General features: G+C 36.6%; 2 protein-coding genes across 7 annotated transcripts in view; both read left to right on the plus strand.

The window, feature by feature from the left end:
• RPS6KA5 (ribosomal protein S6 kinase A5) overlaps positions 1–8,320 on the plus strand; it is a 37,188-nt gene extending 28,868 nt beyond the window's left edge. For 2 of the 4 annotated variants that reach the window (XM_081937344.1, XM_081937347.1), the window contains one exon: positions 869–7,267. In XM_081937344.1, coding sequence (XP_081793470.1) covers positions 869–1,108 — 240 coding nt within the window. In that variant the 3' untranslated portion in view covers positions 1,109–7,267. Of the gene's footprint in view, positions 1–868; positions 7,268–7,469 lie in introns of those variants that run through there. The other 2 variants (XM_081937346.1, XM_081937345.1) reach the window with 2 other exon arrangements.
• A 921-nt stretch (positions 8,321–9,241) lies between these two features.
• TTC7B (tetratricopeptide repeat domain 7B) overlaps positions 9,242–22,806 on the plus strand; it is a 119,187-nt gene continuing 105,622 nt past the window's right edge. Inside the window, exon 1 of one of the 3 annotated variants that reach the window (XM_081937210.1) lies at positions 9,242–9,507. In XM_081937210.1, the coding sequence (XP_081793336.1) occupies positions 9,387–9,507 (121 nt within the window). In that variant the 5' untranslated portion in view covers positions 9,242–9,386. Of the gene's footprint in view, positions 9,508–9,668; positions 9,695–9,803; positions 9,965–22,806 lie in introns of those variants that run through there. The other 2 variants (XM_081937211.1, XM_081937212.1) reach the window with 2 other exon arrangements.

Genomic DNA, 22,806 nt, shown 5'->3' on the forward strand with positions numbered 1-22,806 from the left:
TTCTATTCAATCCTATGTACATATCCTTTAAAAAATGTCTCTTTTTAGAGCCTACTCTCTGATATTCGCTGTTTAGGATTCATATTTAGCTATATTGTAGATCAAAAATTCAAATGTCTCTGGAATGGCTAGGTGTATTTTGCAGTGATAACAGGCAAAGACTATGGTCAAATCTATCATTGATATGCAGCACTCATGATAGGTGAAGCCACACTTGCGGGGAAGCAAAAACAGAGCTGACAACTACAGCAGTAGGAAGAGCCAGGGATTGGATTGGCTCCTCAGAACTCCTTTCCAAATCAAGGAGAGAAGTAGGATCACCCATAAATTTGCTCCATACAGAGTCTATCAGTGGGAGAAATAATAAAATAACAATCTCCAACCAGTTTGAGACCTCTAGGAGTTAGAAGAAAATTACACTGCCTAAGCCATGATTCAGTGCCTTCAAAAGAGATGCTAGGTTTGCCTACTTTAAGAAGTTCCTTACTATTGATTTTCTGGATGTTAATAGCCTTCTGAAGGGCTACTTGCATCAGAACAAGAGTTTCTACAGTATGAAATAAATTTAAGACTATTTAAGAATTAAACAGAAAAAAAATAATTTTGGAATAATAGCAGAAAAGAGATAAGAATGTTGATATTGGAAAATTAAAAGCTAACTTAAAGGGCTAGATGGAATTGAAAGAATACTTTTTGTGGGTGTTTATAAAACAATAAATGAAGATTTTGAAATTAACTGTAAGAAATCCTTCCGTGGTAAGTTGTGCTGATTTGGGGGGGGGGGGAGGGGGAAACATATAAGAGGAGTCTGAAGGTTGACCAGATGGAACCAGAGAGAACTAAGAATTGTTTTTGCTGTTCTAAATAGGCTTTTAACAAGTATAAAAGGGAAGGATTTTGCCTCCAGAACGTTGACAAGGCACCTCTTGCAAAAAGAAGAAAGATGAAAAAGACAAGCACAAGCACAGAGACCCGCAGCAGTTCCAGTGAAAGTTCTCATTCTTCTTCCTCTCAGTCCTATGGTAAAACTACCCCTACAAAAACACTACAGACAACACATCCTATAGATAGCAATAACTCAGATAATATCTTTCAGTTCTCTGATTGAAGATCTGTTCTCTTGAATAGGAATTGAAATTTGTTGATGCCTGTGCTCTTTTGAATACAGTAATGAGATATGTTTACAAATTGCCCCTACTGGGTTTTTTTTTAGTCTGAGGCCAAAATAGGACATGTTGAAATACCACTGTGACTGTAGTCAGAATCAAAATTAAAACAAGTGATATAAAATGTTATTTTAATATATATGCATCTCCAGCAGTTTTTAAAATATGTCTGTAATCCATAATCCTGTACCCTAGAGCCTCTCCTGTTTAGACTCTCACAAATTCTCATAAATCTGCAAGTCTTTTCATTACATTTGGTTTTCTTTGTAGTATACGTATGTACATGCAGAGAGAGAGAGAGTTTTTTTTATCTAAGTTATATTTTATTGTACAAATTTACAAATTCATATGTGTATAAAATCCTCAACAAAGATGTGTTTCAATATATTTGCCAGGATCAAAAATAACTTATTTGCTTGAATGCAGAAGGTATTTTCTTATATACATACATAAGAAATACATACTTATACATACACACAAGCCACTTCCTCAGCATATGAAGACATTTCTGCATAACACATAAGCAGCAACTTAATTTATGTGATAGCTTGGAGATCATATAAAACTTTATTTCTTCCACTTTTTTCTAGTAAGAAAAAATATTTGGGATTTTAAAACTTGACTTGGAGAGATAGAGAGTGAGCAAGAGAGAAAGATAATTTTAAAATATAAAAATTATTCTGTGAGAATTTTATATTCCTTTATCATGTGGATCAAAACAACCAAGCTGATATGTAATAGATTAAAATTGGCAGTTGGGTTGTAGCTTAATATTCAAGAGATTTTTATTCTGTATCAAGCATCTGTGTAGTTGGTATTATAATTGTATTTGATAAGTAACTGATATTGTGAGTACTATTTGGAGATGCTGTAATTTGCTTTAGCAATTTCAATAAGAATTATGAGCTTCTTATATTATTTAAACTTGCAATACATTTAATGTATCTGAGTTTTCCCGTTTCACACTGGGATATATTGTAATGCATTTATGCATTAGAAAATTAAGGGAATATTCTGTCAAGCACTGTGCTTCATATCTCTACACTGTGTTTTACTATAGTAAAATTTTTCACTGTAGTTATATTTTGGATTCATGAATATGGATTTTTCTGATGCATTTTTAAATGGTAATATTTTAAACTATGAAGCATGATTTATAAATATATGCAGCTCTTCCATAGCTCAGATGCTGCAGTTCTGAAAAAAAATGGAAGTAGTCTTAATGATAATTAGTGAGGCAATTTCTATAAAGTTGAGCATATCTAGATATTGGCATGATTAGACCTCACTTAGAGAATTTTAGAAATACTTTGCTGTATTGTAGAATGAACAATCCAAATCCTATGCAAATACTCCTTTTCTATAAAAACTATAATTTCTTTATATAATCATATCTAATATAGTTTTCAGAAATCTCTTGCATACTTCTTTAGGGAAACTGAAAAAAAAAACCCAGAAAAGCCTGAGAATATTTAGATGAAGAATTTTAGAGAAATAACATAATGTGAATCTTTGTCATTTACTGGATTTTGTGGGTATCTTAATTTCAAGATATGTAAAACATAGAATCAGCAGTTTTTCTATCAGATATATTTTGACTTCTACACTGTGTTAGACATTCAAATTATTTCTGCAAACTATGCATCCAAACTTGGACAGGACAGTATCTTGCATTGGTAACTATTTAAAAGCACTTACATTTTTAATGTGAAGTAGCACAACTTTGAATTTCAAAGAAATGAATTACTGTATTTTTCGAAGTATAAGACGTACCTTTTTCCCTCAAAAAAGAGGGTGAAAATCTGAGTGCGTCTTATACATTGAATACAGCATTTTTTGCCTCTCGAAACCCCACCCCCTTCACCAAAATGGCTTCCAGAGTGCTCCTGGGGGCTGGGGAGGGCAGAAATGAGCAAAAAAATGGGCCATTTTTTGCTCAATTCCCCCTCTCCCACCCCCAGGAGCTCTCTACAAGCCTCCTAAAGGCTATTCGTGCCCTTTTTTTGAAAAAAAAGGGCCCTTTTCACAAAAAATGGGCCATTTTTGGGAGGTCTGCAGAGTGCAAAACCTTTTTTAAAACTTTGTCTCTTTAAAATCTTGGTGCGTCTTATACTCTGGTGCATCTTATACTCCGAAAAATGTGGTATTTATCTTGCAGTTGCCTGCCCACTTATTCATGAGTAAGCAGCACTGAACTGCATGAGATATTTCAATAAATAGATGTAAGATTGGGTTGCTAATTGCATACATTGATACAAGTTATGTTACCTAGTTTGGTAATGAAATGTCTGCAAGAAAACAACCAAAGTTCAGAGAGCACCAAGGACCCCCATCAGTTAAACTTTGCAGTACAATATTGAAAACTGAACTGTTTATTATTCTGATCTTTTATATATGCTGAGAGCGTCAAGATTTTAATTTGTGTGTATATACATTACATTACTAATTTGGTGCAAATTGGATTTACTTTCTTTACATGTATATATAGTTCATTTCAAACATTTTTCTCTGATAATACAGATAAGCATCTTGAAGAGATGGAAATGGTGTGTTCAGTAAATTACATAAATATCTTTTTATGGCGTGCCACTTTCCATTTCAAAATGAAGATGGAATAAAACATTTTTAAACAAAATGTCAACAGTTTAGTAGTTTAATTCTGCTGCAACTAAATTTATATGTGGTATAGACAATTTATTTTTAATATCTAATATCTTTGAGAAATTAAAATAAAAGGATTTTTTAAAATATCAAAATTTAAAAATTTGTTAGGATGTCATGAAAATTGCAAAGTAATGGTTTTACATTTCTCAGGAAAAGGGTTTTGTATATATTTCCATTGTTTCTTCCACAGGCAGCTATTGTGAAAGCTTGATGAGCTATAACTTTATACTATTGGGGAGGGGATTTTCATGAATACAAGCATCAAACAGTGCAAATTGCATATTATTATTATTATTATTATTGATAACTTATGTCCCTTCATAAATGTGTACTATATTTAAAAGGTAATTATTTACAGTCGTATACGTTTGTCTATCAATATGTATAATTATCTAGAGGAATTGATGGAGCAATAACAGAAATTAAATGGTCAATGTGCAGCTGTGTTTTCAAAGTTATTTTATATTTTTCACAATCAGACCCACATATATAAACCAAATTATTTCTTGCTATTAATAAAATGATCAATGCAAGTGTTAAACAACATTCCTGCTTCTTTTATATAATGTTTTATCCTGCTAGTAGAAAAGTAAGGCAGTGGGAGATGCTGGGTATAGCCTCTTTATGCTTTATATCATAGTTGGGGATTAAACAGTTTGCGTTGACTCAAATGATATATTTGTGATTTTTATTTTTTCTTTGTTAAAAAGGATAAATCTTTAGCAAGTTCTAGCAAAAAGATATTTATTATACCCTTTCCCAAAAAGTTTACTACTACACTATAGTTATGCTGTTGATAACTCAGGTAATAATTTATTACCCATAAAACTGTTATTCTTTGACTTTAAAATTTTGCACCAGGCAAATTGGAGTTAATTGTAGTTGATAAACAAGATGATATACTTGCAAGGTTGGTAGAATCTCAAGTTTATTAAGAACTAGCAAATAAGTTGTGCTTTTTAATATTAGTAATAGAGAAAGGTGGTGCATAATTCAATAAGGAAGCTCAGAAATGTTAACCATTCAGATTTATTTTAATTTTAAGGTTTATTTAATTCAGATTTATTTTAATTTTCTTTTGTAAAAGAAAACCTCATATATAATAAAACTATAAACTAATATAGCATAGTGGAAGAAATTGATCTGAAAATTAATAGAAGAATTCTGAATAAAGACTACTTTAAAAAAAATTACATTGAAAAGTATTTGTTTAAATAAATTACTTCAAATAAAGAAAGCACCACATACTTCTTACTCAGATGATTACAATGTGATCGTTCATTTTATGCACTTTGGGAGAAGGAAAATAATATTGCTGGAAAAGACAGATACTTCTGTTGCAACATTTATGTGCTGTTTTCATTGGTTTTCCATGATAGATGAATGCGCATCCAGTAATTAAAATAAAGTCTTTTAAAGTTAGCAATTAAAGTAGAATCATTATTTTAAGGTGTTAAATTGGCACTGACTTACAAGTAGCTCCTAGATGCTTGCTACATTTTTACAATCTATTCCTAAAACATCTTCAGTGACAGTGCATACCTATGTTCTTTTTAAGGCTTGCACTTTTAGGACTTTATGAAATCGTGTGTGTGTGTGTGTGTGTGTGTGTGTGTTACACACAGAAATCGCTTCTGTTGCCATCCATCGAAATGGTTTGTATAGCCCTAGTGATTAAGTACGTGTAAATAATACTTCTGGGTAGTCTATATATTATCTCATCCTTCAAAAATTTTATGTAATAGTGTCCACCCATTTCTGGAATAAGCACAACTAGCAGAAAAAAATACCCCATCCCTGTGCCACCAAGTCTGCTGCAAAAAAATAGATGACTTTTCATAGTAGTTCCGAAGTGGCATTCAGAGGCTGCAGGAAGGGAAAAAGACAGAGTGCATAAACTGAAGCTGTTCACATGACATTGAATTTAACTTACATAATCATTGCCTAGGAAAATTATTGTACATTCATGGTAACTTTGCAATATATAGATAATGATACTTAGCTTTCTCTGACTGTTTTGGCTGGTTACTCCTACCAGGATTCAAGGGTTTTTAGGATAACTAGTTTCTTGAAAGAATTTATCGTTAAACTTGAAAGATTGTTTAAATCTTAATTTAATTTTAATTTAATTTTTTCATGTAAATATTTTTGTGAATTATTTTCTTCATAAAATTAGGTTGCCAATTGAGGGTATATGTATAAGGAGTTTCCAGAGTTTTAGTCCTCCAAGCATGTGCTATGGTTCACTTGTATGGATTGTGTATCAGTTAAAGATAATATTTTATATTATGATTGGTTTGGTGATTGATGCAGAGGTTATGTAGTTAGTCAATCAAAAGAACAAGAATCAAAAAGAAGTATTGCAAGGTAGGCAGTTTATTAAAATATGAAATAAAATGTTAAAGGGTTAAATAAGAGGAAGAACAAATCAGTCAGTGGGAGTGTTCTACTAGCAGTATAAAACTTTTGGAGTTAATTAATTAAATTGTTATAACTATTAACTTATAACTATAACTAAAATTCCCAAATATTTTCTAGTGTTTTGTGGTAAATATGAATGAATATTTAAAGATAGTGTCATCTTTACTCATTTTATTAAAAAAACAACAACCCTGTATTATTGCAGGTACTGACTAACATGAAGACATTATATGAGTTCCAAAATAGGAACCAGTAGATTTTCCATTTTTCATCCAGAAAATAAGATAAAATAATCTTTTTTAAAAATGCAAAATCTTTAACCATTACATCTTATTATATGTTTTAATTTTATTCATTTATTGGGTTCTTATTGAGTATATAATTTTCTTCTAATGCAAATCTAATATATGTACTATAAATACATTTATTAATATTTTTCCTGAAGTGCAATATTTATATGGTTTATATACAAAAAAGTTAATAATCATTTAAACTATTGGCATTATTTCATTCTAGCTGGGCTAGAACTTAGTCTTAACTTATGCAGACTAGAACAGGGGCTCTTAAAGAATTATTTTCATGAAAGAAAAATCCATGAATTTCTCTTTATTTTACTTGTGGCTTACTTTATGTGATATGTGCATCTACTCATAATATCCATAAACACAAACTTTATGTGATGCTTTGCCACAATAAACATTGCTGCTCATCAGTTCCTCAATTAACAAATTAAGTTATTTCATATTTACGGAATTGTCAATATTAGACATGGCTATATAAAACAAATATGCATGCATTTTACCTGTATTTTAATGTTTATCATTTGGCAAGTCTTTAGTGAGTTGCATCAACTTTAGAAAGAAATCAAGTTGGAATTTGTAATTGTCAAAAAATATTTTTACCTTCAGTAAATTTGCTGAAATGTTGTGTATGTATTTTATGCTAAAATAGATTGACTTTGTATGTATGTTCAAATATATTTGTTTTACCTTCAAAACAATAAACTTGAGTATGTATAAAATGCTACAAATTTAATTTACTGACTTATTGATGGATATTGGTCTTCCAGTGCACACCACCTGAATACTAGTGTTTGCTACATTGTTACTGTTATTATTGGGATGGAAAACTAGCAGTGGCTTAGTCCTATAAGGTGCAAAGGAAATACTGATATGCCACCCAGAAAGAGATACATTCATCACATCTTCTCTTTGGCAGGGAAGGGAAGCTTCAAAGAAAAATAAACAGAAAGGAGAAAAGACTGCTGCCCAGAGACACCTCCAGAGCAAGGCATCACCACAAAGATGCCATGAGCAATCATCCCCTTTCCAACCGAGAAGTCTGGGCTATTGGAAAACTTGCAAACCCATGAGGGCTTTTTTTTTTTTTTTTTTACAAACCTCTGTTCTCAACACTCTTCGGTAGTTTATTGATCAAGGAATTACATTGAAACAAGAAGCAATGGGTGGAAACTAATCAAGAAGAGAAGCAATTTAGAACTGAGGAGAAATTTCCTGACAGTTAGAACAATTAATCAGTGGAACAGCTTGCCTCCAGAAGTTGTGAATGCCCCAACACTGGAAGTCTTTAGGATGTTGGATAGCCATTTGTCTGAAACAGTATAGGGTTTCCTGCCTAGGCAGGGGGTTGGACTAGAAGACCTCCAAGGTCCCTTCCAACTCTGCTATTGTATTGATCCTTCATTTAAAAAAAATACTAATTAAGGAACTACCAAGGAGAAAAACATGCTCTCTTGAACATTGGCAGAGCAAGTTACTGTAAACAGAACAAAATCTATATTTCCTTACAGTGATGTTACCTAGTTGGATAATGAAGCATCTGCAAACTACCAAGTTCAGAGAGCACCAAGGAATCTACAGTTCAACCCTGAGCTACAGATACTCCCTTCTACTCACATTTATGATGGTTGCAGTGTCCCAGGGTCATGTGGTCCTCTTTTGCAACCTTCTGACAAGCAGAGTCAATGGGGAAACCAGATTCACTTAACAACTGTTACTAATTTAACAACTGCAGTGATTCACTTAACAAATGTGCCAATGAAAGTTGTAAAATGGGACAAAACTCATTTAACAATTTTCTCACTTTGCAAAATAAATTTTGGGCTAATTTGTGATCGTAAATTGAGGACTTCCTGTATTCAGTGGGAATCTTCCTAAATGTCTTTTGATATATTGAAAGAAATGTCCTTCTGGGTTCGGCTTCAAGTGGGGAAAAAGACACTGGAAGGACTGAGATGCTGAGTCCCTGGTTTTATGCCCTCTCTGGCCTTTGATCTTGATCTGGTATTCTGATTGGTTGGCAGACTCCCATGGGGCCGTACAGGGGCAACTTTCTAGGCTGCGTTTTGAATCCAGGTTTGGTTGAGTTCTCAAGATGGCCTGTGGTGAGTTGGGTAAAGGGTTAATATTATCATGCCTTAATCCCATCCCCCTGGAGCTGAAGGGGGAGAACTCTATTATGTAAAGGAACTGGCTTGGCCTTCTTAATGGCCCATATGACAAAGGGGGGGGGGGCAAGAAGCTGCAGGAAGCTATTCTCTCTTTAAAACATGTTTCTTCCTTTTCACATCCAGGGAAATGTAATATTCTGTCTTTTCAATATTTCCTAGGATATTTCATTTTTCTGGGAGAGGGCTGGGTGATAACTTCCTACAGATACACTCTACATCTCCCTGCAAGAATAAGAATCAGTTGCTTTTCCACTCTGGGAAGAATCCTTGAAGTTTGGCAGTACAGTCGTGCGAGAACTCTCTGTGGAACCCGTTTATCCACATTTCCCCATGAATGTGCGGGGGAAGCAACTGCAAAATAAGAGCTGAATGACTGCGGAATCGCCGAAAGTTGGCCAGCCTTTCTTCTTTCCCGCCAAACAATGCCGGCAGCCGTGTTTTCTCTTTTGCTCCGCCCACTCCTCCCCCCGCCTCATTTTTCTGACTGCCGGTAGGTGGCGCTGCAGCGAACCGCGTTCGGCGCCCCTCCGGTTCCCGTTCCGGGGCCGCAGCCCGGCTCGTTCCGCCGCCGAAAAGGCGCCCGCTGCACGGTGCCGCAGCTGCCGCGCCCCCTCCCTTCGGCCGGTCCCCGCTTTGCGGGGTTGCCCGCTGGGCCTGCTCCCGCCATGGCGACCAAGAAAGGGGGCTCGCGGCTGGAGACGGAGATCGAGAGGTGCCGGTCCGAGTGCCAGTGGGAAAGGATCCCCGAACTCGTCAAGCAGCTTTCCGCCAAGCTCATAGCTAACGGTGCGGCCCACTGGGTGGGAAGGGACTCGGGCGGGGGGGGGGAGTGGAGTAAAGAGGAAACCGGTTCGTCAATCTTAACGCCGTCCGCCAGGACTGCAGGTGCAGCGGGGGCGGGATGAGGCAGCTGCTTTTAAGCGCGCCCGTTGAGCGGAGGTGATGAGCTGGCCGTGTAATTAGCCCTGCCCGGGTGTGTTTACAACGCGCGCGACGAAGCCAAACAAGCGAGCCCTCTGGGCACGTGCAAAGGAACAGGCGCTCAGCCCCGTTGGATCTCATGTTCAGGCAACCTGATGCTCTTTCTCGGTCATGCTTGGCAGGGAACGCTGGGAGTTGTAGTCCATCACATCTGGAGGGCAATAGGCTAAGGACCCCTTGGAGGGAGACGGCCTGGGCAAAGGGCTGATGCTGTTTCTGCCCGTCAAAAGCACTTAATTCTAAAGCTTTGCTACCCGATACGGTAACGCTAAAGCTCCCCTCTATTTTAACAGGCCTTTCCTGGGAGGCTGGAAAGGAATTAACCTATAAGATAGCCTTTATTATCATTGTACATCATTGTACATACATATACACCAACGAGAACTTTATGTACCAACAGAATTGTATAGCAGTCTACATATGTGCCTATTGACCATTGAATATCTTGTATGTGTCCAAAACTCATTCTGACCATTAAATTAAAAAATAAAAGGCATAGGAATTCAGTGGTAAGCTGTAATAAACTCTGAAATTCGAATTGCATAGCAACTTAGGGGAAGGGGGTGGTGCAGTTTTCCCCTTCTGGTGCAGCTTTATCCCCATCAAAATGTGTTGCTTAAATGGCTTCATTGTTTGTAGCTTTAGAAGCTTAATCAGATTGTAGGAACTCTTCTCATATATTAGGTCTTAGCTCTCACTGAAGAATGAAAACATTGTGCAAGGAGCACTTTTTGAAGGGCTTATTTTAATTTCCCCAATGTTTCCTGCCCTCACTAACTAACTGTAATATTACTTGCATACTCTGACATTACACAAAAGTAAAAAAAACCCAAATGTTTAATGTATCTTTTCTAAATTAAGCTGTAATCAATATCTGGCAGGACTTTCCGATCTCTGATTTGTGAGATCAACATGGAAATCACTTTCCAAGGTTTGGGATAAAGTTGAAAAGAGTGCATGCTTGTTGGACTTAATATGAGATAGAATTTACGGTGGACCTTTATGTTTGATGCTAACACTCTGGCTGTAACAAAACATAATAGGAAAAAAGTGTCCCCTGCATCATTGTGTAACAATCGAAGCCTATTTTTTATCCATTTATACTTCATATTAACCACCCATCACCTCTAATACTATATCTAATATTAAAGTATTAGCCATCCACCATGTGAATTTGTCACCCCTTCCAGTATTCCTCTGTAATTTAGAAACCACAGATTTATGAGCATACTGCAAATATGTATTTAATAGATGCAGTATCTATTTTTCCTGATCAAATTAGTGATGTAAGCTGAGGGTAAATTTGCATTTTATGGCATTGCCAGATGGAAGATTTGTTTTAAACATATATAGGAGCACTGCTAGTCTAAATGGCAAAATAGAGGGAAGAGGGGAGGGAACAGGTAGGATCAGTACAAGTAATTTTATTCAAACAATGGATTGTTTAAAGTATATTGTCCAAGTATATTTTCATGTGTTTGTTTTTATTAATTTTCATATGATAGAAACATGGGTCTGAGTGAAACGATTTCTGTTAATTTGGACCTTCAATCAATTTTCTTTTCGTTTTTTAAATCTGAGAACTTGTTTTCAAAATATGTAGAAATGTTTATATTTGAGGAGGTATTAACATTACAGGAATGCATACATTTAAGATTTGAGATAAGAATACATTCCAAGCTATAAAAATGTATGTATTTTTAAATTAAAACATCAGATTATGCTGTCAGAAGTAAGGATAATTGTCTTAGTCACTGCCATGTTGCAGTTCTCTTCTATTAGCAAGAAAAAGACAAGATTCACTTCCTGCTTAACATTTATTTAAAAGATATATAGAGCTGCCTAGTTCATATAATTGCAGCTGTTGATGACATACATCAAGTAAAAACTAAACAGAAATGACTACATTGTTGAAGAATGTTTACTACAACTTATTATTATTTATTTATTAAATTTGCCGTATTTTTTGGAGTATAAGTCGCACTGGAGTATAAGACACACCAAGGTTTTGAAGAGGCAAATTTAAAAAAAAAGTAGGTAGGTGGATAGAGGGACAGAGAGGGAGAGAAAGAGAGAGAAATACAGTAGGTAGGTAGGGAGAGAGAGAGAGAAAAAAAAATAGAGAGAAAGAGAAAAATACTCTAGGTAGGGAGAGAGAGAGAAAATACTGTAGGTAGGTAGGTAGGTAGGTGGGTAGAGGGATAGAGAGAGAGAAATAGATAGAGAAATACAGTAGGTAGGTAGGTAGATAAAGGGATAGAGAGAGAGAAATAGAGAGAGAAATACAGTAGGTAGGTAGGGAGAGAGAGTGTGTAGGTAGGGAGATGGATAGAGAAGGAGAGAAAGAGAGAAATACAGTAGGTAGGTAGGGAGAGAGAGAGCAGATAGGTAGGTAGGTAGGGAGGGGGATAAAGGGATAGAGAGAGAGAAATAGAGAAATACAGTAGGTAGGTAGATAAAGGGATAGAGAGAGAGAGAAATAGAGAAATACAGTAGGTAGGGAGAAAGAGAGTGTGTAGGTAGGTAGGTAGTGGGATAGAGAGAAATAGAGAGAAATACAGTAGGTAGGTAAGTAGATAAAGGGATAGAGAGAGAGAGAGAAATAGAGAGAAATACAGTAGGTAGGTAGGGAGAGAGTGTAGGTAGAGGGATAGAGAGAGAGAGAAATACAGTAGGTAGGGAGAGAGTGTGTGTAGGTACGTAGCTGGATAGAGAGAGAGAAATAGAGAGATACAGAAGAATACAGTAGATAGGTAGGTGTTTCTGCTGGCACAGCACTTGATCAATGTAATTCTCTTCAATCAGTTAAAGAGCTTTCCAAAAGGAAAAAAAAAGTTTTTGCACTCTGCAAACGTCCCAAAACCGGGCCGTTTTTTCGCAAAATCAGAACCGTTTTTTTTCTTCAAATAAAAGGCACTTGCAGAGTGCTCCTGGGGGCCCCGTTTTTTGTCACAAAAACCATGCATAGCCTTATGGAGGCTTATAGAGTGCGGCTGGGGGGGGGGCAAAAAACAGCCTGTTCTTTGCTCATTTCTGCCCTCCCCAGCCCCCAGGAGCTCTCTGAAAGCCTCCATAAGGGTATGCACGGCCATTTTAGTGAAGGGTGCGGGGCTTCGGAAGACAAAAATGCTCTATTCGGTGTAGAGGCGCACCCACATTTTCAGCCTCTTTTTTGAGGAAAAAAGGTGCGCCTTATACTCCGAAAAATACGGTATATGCTGTCCATCTCATTATCAAGCAGTTTTGGACTTACAGAGATTGAAAGCAGAATGCTCAGCTTGTACTGTACTTCTGTCAAGTTTTGTGGACATTGAGCTAAGCTGTATATCTTGGTATATGTTTCTGTGAACTAAGTCACAGGACAGTAGAGCTCGCCATTTGATTGATCAAATAAATTGCCAGAAAATGGGTGCATGATAGATATTGGAAACTATGGTTCAATAGCATCTGGAGATCAGGGGGTACCCGTGCCTTTTTAAAGATATAACAAAATTAGCAATCTGATTCCCAGTTGTTTAGGAATGTAGCCTAAGTGAATTTAAGGGAAATAAGTGTGCAAGAATTATGAGTGAGATAGGAAGATAATAGAGGAGATAATAATATATGCAGACGGATAGTGGCATAGAAGAAAATAGCTGTACAGAAAGATGAGATTTTAACTTTAACTTCCCTCATGATTTTGGAAGTGAATGCATGTTTGTGAGAGGTGTCGTTGGGAATGTCTATACAAATGTTTTCATGTATAACTGTGTGCCTCTGCAGGCAAACACAGCACCCAACTGAGCAGCAAGCGGTCAACTTCTAGAGTGAAAAAGTTTTAGAGTTGTACATAACCATTTCACAAAACATACAGAGACAGCCAATATCAGCTTCTAAAATCATCTTGTAATCCTTGCAAACCACGCTGTTGCGTTAATGATGTATGTTTTGTGAAGAGGAACTTCCATTAGTTGTAAAAATTCTTTTGAAGGCTTTGCGTTTCCCTAATATTTATGGACTTGCCATTACTATGGATTATAATGCACAGTAGCTGGATTTGCAGAGCACTTCCCATTTTTATGAAGACGTTTTATGTCTTTGTATTTATGAAAAAGTTGAGAAAGAAGTGAAAAATCTCCTAGTTAGTAGTTTCATTTTGGAGTGGCGCAATGTCTCAGCTGTTAAAGACGCTGAGCTTTTCAGCTGGAGAGCTGACAGCCCGGGTTCAAGACCTGAGGTCCATGGGGTGAGCTCCCATTACTTGCCCCAGCTTCTGCCCACCTAACAGTTCAAAAGCATGCAGATTCAAGTAGATTAATAGGTACCACTTCAGTGGGAAGGTAACAGCGTTCCATGCTGGCCACATGACCACAGAAATTGTCTTTGGACAATGCTGGCTCCCTCGGCCAAGAAACAGAGATGAGCACCATGCCGTAGAGTCAGACACGACTGACAGGGAAAGTTTTACCTTTTTACCTTGCTTTCATTTTAAATAGTTGGTCAAGATGTGCAAGAAATTTATCTATGGTAAGAAATGCACCAAATTAAGAAATAAGCATATGTGAAATGTACTAAAGTTTATTTCCATATAGGCTACCCATAATTTTCAGATGTTGGTATAAATCGGTAAGGTAAAGGTAAAGGTTTTCCTGAGACATATGTGCTAGCCGTTCACGACTAGGGGGTGGTGCTCATCGCTGTTTCAAAGTCGAAGAGCCAGGACTGTCTGAAGATGTCTCCGTGGTCATGTGGCCAGCATGACTAAACGCCAAAGGCACATTGAACGTTGTTATCTTCCCACCAAAAATGGTTCCTATTTTTCTACTTTCATTTTTATGTGCTTTCGAACTGCTAAGTTGGCAAAAGCTGGGACAAGATTTGAACCGCCAAACTGCCAACCTTTCTGATCAACAAGTGTGCTCTCTCCTGGCTGGAGAGGGGGTTTGCCAGGTGGTTATTCGTGAACTTGGTCACCTCATGGCTGCTTCGCCCCTGAGGCTGTGCCTGGCTCTTCGGGAGCCAGTTCGCAAGGGAGCAGCCGCCTGGCAACTCCCCCCTCCGGCCAGGCAGAACGCCACTCCCCAACTAGCAGTATCCCGAAGGCACCGAGCTATGTGAGCGCCTTTCTCCCCTCCTCGGCTCCTCCGGCTTGGCGCCTTCAGGATACCGCTATGTCAGTGAGCGGTGCTCTGCCTGGCCGGAGAGGGGGTTTGTCCAGGGGGTTTATTTTTGGGGGTGGGCTTATATTTTTGCCCACATGAAAAATGTGGCAAGGCTTTAGTTTCAGGACAGGTCGTATTTTCGGGGAAACACGGTATATAATGTAGTATTAGGCCAACTATTTCTCAAATCAACATTATCTGAAGTCAGCTTTTGATGGCAGATGGTGATAAAGGAATTCATTGCTAAATGAAGGAGAGGAGGAGACGTCTTAAGAAAACATTTGTGTAATATTAAATTAATGTAAATCAGGTCTTGTGTAGCCCAGGGAGGAACTGATTATATAAATCTTTAATGGCATATGTTCATTCTTTAGTAATTAGAAGTATTAAGATAATAGGTTATGCTTCAGTTAAATAGCATCACTATCCATAACGCCTTCTAATATACAGATACAACTAACTGTAGAGAAATATACAGTTGCTCTTGAAAAAGAAGTGGGAAAGCTAAAGGGTGCCAGTGAATAAATAATAATACAAAGAAGCTCAAACAAATATGATTGTTGTCAGTACAGAATAGATGTCAAAATCCAAATTACCTGAGAAGATATTCCCTACTTACAAAAATCTCTGGCATTAGAAGATGAAATTAGATCATTATCAAGTCAGAAGGCTTTAGGAATTTATGGAATTATGGAACAGAAGAAAAATCTGTAAAGGTTCAAACCAAGCTATTCCAGCAAATCTGGAAAAAAATACAATAGCCAACAGATTGGGAGAGGTCAATCTACTTACCAATACTAAAGAAAGAGACTTAAGAGACTCATAGCCTTTCACACTCTAGAAAAAGAACATTTAGGATTATCCAACAGATTAGAGCCCTACGTGGAAATGGAGATCCTTTGAAGCTGACTTTAGAAAAGCCTGAATACATTATTATGGATGCCTGCTGGATAATTGAGAAAGCCAAAGAATACCAGAAAGAAGTTAGATATGCTTCATTGATTGTAGAAAAGAGGGTCATCACATTTTTACGACCATTTTTATGGCAATCATTAAGTGAACACCGAATTTGTAAAGCGAATGCCAAAGTTGTTAAACAAATGCCAGGGTCATTAAGCAAACTCATTGTTTGCTATAAGGCGGTTTTTTGCCAAAAACCAAAAGTAAATGTTGGTTTCTGGCAAAACCATTGCCATAGTAAATGTTTGTAAATGTGGGCTGGTTGCTGAGTGCCCAAAATGAGGTCATGTAACTGTGGGAGGGGTAGATGTTGGAATTTCAAATCTGGGTTCTAACAGTTTTTTCAGATCCCATTGTAACTTTGAACCGTCAATGAGGGACGGGTTATAAGTCAAGGTCTTACCTATATTAGTAATAAAGAAATCTAGAAGTCAAGAAATGTGCTGTTATTTAGCACTTAGTAAAGTAGCAGTGAAGGCCTTGGAAAAGATAGATGTGACACAGATCAGAATTGTACAGACATTGTTTTTTCATGTGAAACTATTAAAACAAAACTTGAATTTTGAAGAAGCACATTTGAAAAACGATTGAAGCTTTTGAATTCTACTGTCGGGGAATATTCATGAAAATAGCACGGATAGCCATAAAAACAAATAAAAAGATCATTAAACTAATCAAGCTCATGTGTTACAATTTAAAATATTTTTTTAAAAAAATGTGACACCAGAGAAATGGTTTAAAATATATAAAGATACTTCTAATCATTGTTAAAAAGGGGAAAAACATGAAGGGATATTTCATCAGTCATAGTGGACTTATGAAAAAATGAAAAGATACAAATCTTTACAAAAGATACTGGATACAAATATGTGATGCAGAGAGTTTGAAAAATTAGCACACGGTAAAACCAAAACTGTGTTATTAGGACATAAACACTCAAGTAGAAAAGACTTACAGTTGGTTTTATATATGGCAAACAACAGAAGCGCCATAATGGAGAAATGGATTGTGAAGATGGTTGATTTTGCAAAAATGTCTAAATTAACTTGTTTGATTAAGAAGGGAACTAGAATTCTGTAAAAGACTGGAAACCTTTATAGACTTTTTGCTGAAAATGGGTAAAGATTAACTAACTGCTGATTTCAGGATTTAGTTATGATATGCAATGTAAAAGGCTGAAGATGGTAATTGCTATGTTTGTATCTACTTCAAAGAAGATTGAAAGCCACTTCTTTAGATATCTTTCTTTTATTTTTGCTTTTTCTTCACTTTTCTATTTCTTCTTCTAAGTTTCTGTTAATTTTTAAAAACTTTGTAAAAAAATTTTAAATAAATTTTTTAAAAATCAACCTGGAATTCTCTTTGGAGGCACAAATCAACAGATTTAAGCTATAATTTAAGGCCACTGTGCAAATATCTACCTCTGGAGAAATCTATAATGCTGGGAAAAGATATGAGGTTGACTCAGTTTTTATAGTAATAATGCACTATTGGAAACCCTAATCAAGCAATTTATTAGCATATTAAAGTCATGGAGATGGTTGTCCTCCTCCACAGTCATACAGCTGCATTTTGGGTGCTTGGCAATTGGCTGTAATTGACAGCATTTTTGCTGTCAATTGCAGCCAACTGCCAAGCACCTAAAATGCCTTTATTTCCAGTTTTTGCAAAAACGCTCCAGAGCAAACGAGGACTACTATAAGTCTGTTTCCCATAATTAAATTTTATCTAGATAATTCATTTAGTCATATCTATGTGGTACCACACTGATGCAAATTACTCCTTTCTAGTTGTAACAATTACTCTTTCTAGCACAGAATTGCATTTCCTTCCTTCAGTGTTTTTTATATTTACATATATGTCACTGTATGCATTTTGCTTGTCACTTATTTTGTTTTCTTTTTGTAAGCAAACAAAGTAGACATATTTAAGTAGAAGTATCTGTTATTTATATTTGGAATATGCAGTGCCTGAATATAAAATGTTGCATATATGACCTTATTGTTAGATGTATAGAAGTGTAAACAGGAAGTGTGTCACTAAGACTGCCACTGGAACTTTTTAGGAACTGATAAAATTTGAACGTTGGCAGGTTCTTGAAATTTACAAGGGGTGATGTTACTATTAGAAGCCTCCTTAACTTACTGGCTTCCTGTGCTGCAAACAATAGATTTAGAAAGGCTTGTGAAAGAACTATTCAGTAGTTATGTAGGAATAACATTTTTCCAAAGTGGTGTGAGTATGTTTATGAGTGATGGACTGAAAAATCTTTTTAAACAAATAAATAGTGAAATATTAATAACTCTTACAAGTCTTGAGTTGTGTTCTATAAAAGCCTATCTGGTATATTTTCAATAATGGTATTTGTGACTTTAAAAAATAGATTGGTTTTGAACTACAGTTGTTCAAAATAAATTTATTGCCATCTAATATATATTTAATATTAATAGCAAAACATTGTCAAAATTACTTAATTTTAATGCCATTAATAACTGTATTTTTTTCACTATATTCAGACCTTTTTTAAACGGTGTCAGTATTCCAATCTGTCAGAGATTGGGAAGAAATATCTTGGTGCTACATCAGTGGTTCTCAACCTGTGGTCGGGACCCCTTTGGGGGTCGAACGACCCTTTCACAGGGGTCGCCTAAGACCATCAGAAAATATTTTCGATGATCTTAGGAACCGAGACACCAATTTTATGGTTGCGGGTCACCACATGATGTGGAACTGTATTAAAGGGTCACGGCATTGGGAAGGTTGAGAACCACTGTGCTACATGGTCAAAATATCTGATCACGTGACATCATAGATCAATCACTTCAAAGTCAAGGCAGGAAAAATTACGTTCACTTTGAATGCACTTTGTGGAAGAGTCACAACATGAACATTTTTTAATCTGCCTTTCTAATTGGTTAAAAACAAGAATGCTTTCAAAGATAATATTAATTAAAATACCTCCTGTCAAATCTCAGCTTTGAACAAACCCAAAATAGTCCAGGGTTTGAAAAGAAGGGGAAATAACCATTTTTCAGTGTATTGCTAATGATATATTATAGAACTCCGCTCTCTTTTTAGAAGTATTTTAGCATTTCTGTGACATAGATGGAAGTGTAAAGTAAAATTGATTTTTAGCAACCATTGTGCAATTCACCTGTGAATAGCTGCTTATGTTTGATATGAGCACTTTTTACAAAAAATGTTAAAGCTGTCAAAAAATGAAATTGCTCTTCAAGTAAAGCTTACATTAAATATTTATAATGCAACCTCATGTAATGATAGCTTAAGAGATATTTCCCTTTAGCAGAGTGCTTTTGGAGGATTGCAATGCATAGTTTAGAAGGGAGCAAGCTGGGATGCTAACTCTTCTTTTGGTAGCCCATTTTCATTTGAAACTCCTCCAAGTCACTTTAGCCCCTCCTGGAATTCAAGATAACAAGTGAATTATCTTTGAATGTATTTTATGAATAAACACATCGCATTTTAAATTAATTATTTATCATACTGTATTGTATGTTTGTGAGTTGCATAGGAAATCTTCTATTGTTTTATAATATAGGTTACAGACAGTAAACACAGGTTATGTAGACAGTAAACACAGGGTCAATCAAAATGGACCCAAATGTCTATACACCAATGCACAGAGTATGAGGAATAAACAGGGCGAATTAGAAATTCAAGTAAATGAGGGCAGATACAATATTGTTGCCATTACAGAAACTTGATGGGATGAAACCCACAAATGGAACATACAGCTAGAAGGATTTAAATTATTTAAAAGAAATAGACCAAATAAAAGAGGAGGTGGAGTTGCACTATATATAAGAAATAACTACATCTCTACAGAAATAGAGCACTACAATGATGAGAACTATCTTGAATGCATTTGGATCAATATTAAAGTTTGGGGGGGAAATGACATTGCCATAGGTCTATACTGCAGGCCAACCAACCAAGCAGAGGAAGTAGATGAACTTTTTGCTAGTCAGCTAACTAAGGTATGTAGAAAGCACACCACAATAGTAATGGGAGATTTTAACTACCCTGACGTCAACTGGAAAACAAACTCTGCACCAAGTGGAAGATCCAACAGGTTCCTAACGAACCTAGCAGACAACTTTGTTTCTCAAAAAGTAGAGAAGGAAACAAGGGGATCAGCCATATTGGACTTAATTCTCACTAACAGAGAGGAAATGATAGAAGGTGTTGAAGCCATAGGAACCCTGGAGGCAAGTGACCATGCAATATTGGAACTCAACATTATGCAAACACAAGTAATAGAACAAAGTCAAACTAGAGTCTTGGACTTTAAGAGAGCTAATTTCAATAAAATTCAATTAGAGAGAGCTTGGGAAGAATTCCATGGATGAGAATCCTCAAGGGGAAAACAACTCAAGAAGCTTGGGAAATTTTGAAAAATGAGATTACAAAAGCCCAGTCTAGCACAATACCAATGAAGAAGAAAAATAACAGTTCCCAAAAGAAACCAGCATGGCTGCATAAAGAACTATCTGACAAACTGAAAGACAAAGTATAAAAAGTGGAAAGAGGGGGACATAACTAAGGCAGAATATCAGCAAATAGACTGAGCCTGTAAAGATGAAATGAGGAAAGCTAAGGCTCACAATGAAGAAAGGCTTGCCACAAAAGTAAAAAATAACAAAAAAGCTTCTTCCAACATGTTAAAAACAAGAAAAAAGTTAAGGAAACAATTGGTCCATTGCTGGGAGAAAGTGTCAAGAAGGTGACAAACAACAGGGAGAAAGCAGAATTATTTAACTCATTTTTTGCATCTGTCTTTACACAAAGATAAAACAGTCCAACCTATCAAAAACAGCACCACAAAAATCAGATTAGGAACACAAATTGAAATAGGGAAGAAAATGGTAAGTGGGCACCTGTCTACCCTAGATGAGTTCAAATCACCAGTACTGGATGGATTGTACCCCAGGGTTCTGAAGGAATTGGCAGATGAGATCTCAGAAACATTGAACTATATCTTTCAGAGATCCTGGAGCACCGGGAACTGCCAGGATTGGAAAAGAGCTGATGTGGTTCCCATCTTCAAAAAAAGGAAAAAAAATAGATCAGGAAACTACAGACCTATCAGCCTGACCTCAATACCAGGAAAGATTCTGGAAAAGATAATCAAGCAACGAATTAGTGAACACCTAGAAGTAAACAAAGTAAGCCAAAAGCCAACATGGGTTTGTCAAAAACAGATCATGGCAGACTAATCTTATCGCATTCTTTGACAAAGTGACAAAATTAGTGGACCAGAAGAATGCCGTCGATATAGTTTACTTGGACTTCATTAAGGCATTTGATAAGGTAGACCATAACCTACTACTAGATAAAGTAGAAGAATGTGGGTTGGACAGCATCACCACCAGATGGATTCGTAACTGGGTGACCAACAGAACTCAATGTGTAGTCCTCAATGGAACTGCATCTACATGGAGGGAAGTATGCAGTAGAGTACCCCAGGGCTCTATTGTAGGCCCAGTACTTTTCAACATCTTCATCAATGATTTGGATGAGGAAATAAATGGGAAACTCATCAAATTTGTAGATGACACCAAGCTGGCAGGAATAACCAACACTCCAGAAGACAGGCTTAAGATACAGAAGGATCTTGACAAACTTGAACTTTGGGCACTATCTAATAAAATGAAATTCAATGGTGAAAAGAATAAGGTTCTACATTTAGGCAAGAAAAACGAAATGCACAGGCACAGTATAGGTGGTAGCTTGCTCAATAGTAGTAACTGAGAGGGATCTTGGAGTCCTAGTGGACAACTATTTAAATATGAGCCAGCAGTGTGCAGCAGCTGCCAAAAAAGCCAACACAGTTCTAGGCTACATAAGCAGAGGGATAGAATCAAGATCACGTGAAGTGTTAATACCAATTTATAAAGCCTTGGTAAAGCCACACTTGGAATACTGCATTCAGTTTTGGTTGCCACGATATAGAAAAGATGTGGAGACTCTAGAAAGAGTGCAGAGAAGAGCAACGAAGATGATTAGGGGACTGGAGACTAAAACGTATGAAGAACGGTTGCAGGAACTGGGTATGTCTAGTTTAATGAAAAGAAGGACTAGGGGAGACATGATAGCAGTGTTCCAATATCTCAGGGGTCACCACAAAGAGGGAGTCAAACTATTATCCAAGGCACCCGAGGGTAGGACAAAAGCAATGGGTGGAAACTAATCAAGGAGAGAAACAACTTAGAACTGAGGAGAAACCTCCTGACAGTTAGAACAATTAATCAGTGGAACAGCTTGCCTCCAGAAGTTGTGAATGCTCCAATACTGGAAGTCTTTAAGAAGATGTTGGATAGCCATTTGTCTGAAATGGTATAGGGTTTCCTGCCTAGGCAGGGGGTTGGACTAGAAGACCTTCAAGATCCCTTCCAACTCTGCTATTGTATTGTATAATAAATAAAAGCAATGGTCTACAAATTTTAGGGACTATTTAAGAGAGAAAAAAGGCATACTGGAAAAGGATCAAGTGTCATTTGCTCCTGCCTCCATTAACTGTATAGTTCTTTTCTTCTTTTTTTCAAAAGAATTTTATTGGTTTTTAAACATTTATGGGAAAAGGTAAAGGTAGAAAATTTTGGCAGCTCCCATGCTGGTGGTAGAAATCCAAATCTCATAATTTTCTAGTATATCAACAATTACAAATTTTTCAAATACTTTTATTTTTGTGACCTGAGCCTTTTCGATATTGCTCCTTCTTCCCTGTCTCCAGGTGGAGCCACAGCCTCCCCCTTCATATCTTGTACCTTGCTACCCTTTTCACTACCTTCCCTGTGTTCGTCCTCTAGGAGAGAGAAATGTTTTTTAATGAAGGCTTCAGCCTCCTGCACTGTATTAATTCTTATCCTATCTCCCTCCCAAAAAATCAACATTCCCTCTGGCAATAACCATCTAAACCAAACTCCTTTATTGTATAATTTCTTTGATAAGGAGGAATACTTCCTCCTTCTTTCTCTTATCT

This window comes from Natrix helvetica (assembly GCF_964273705.1).
Source record: "Natrix helvetica genome assembly, chromosome: 1".
Classification (NCBI taxonomy): domain Eukaryota; kingdom Metazoa; phylum Chordata; class Lepidosauria; order Squamata; family Natricidae; genus Natrix; species Natrix helvetica.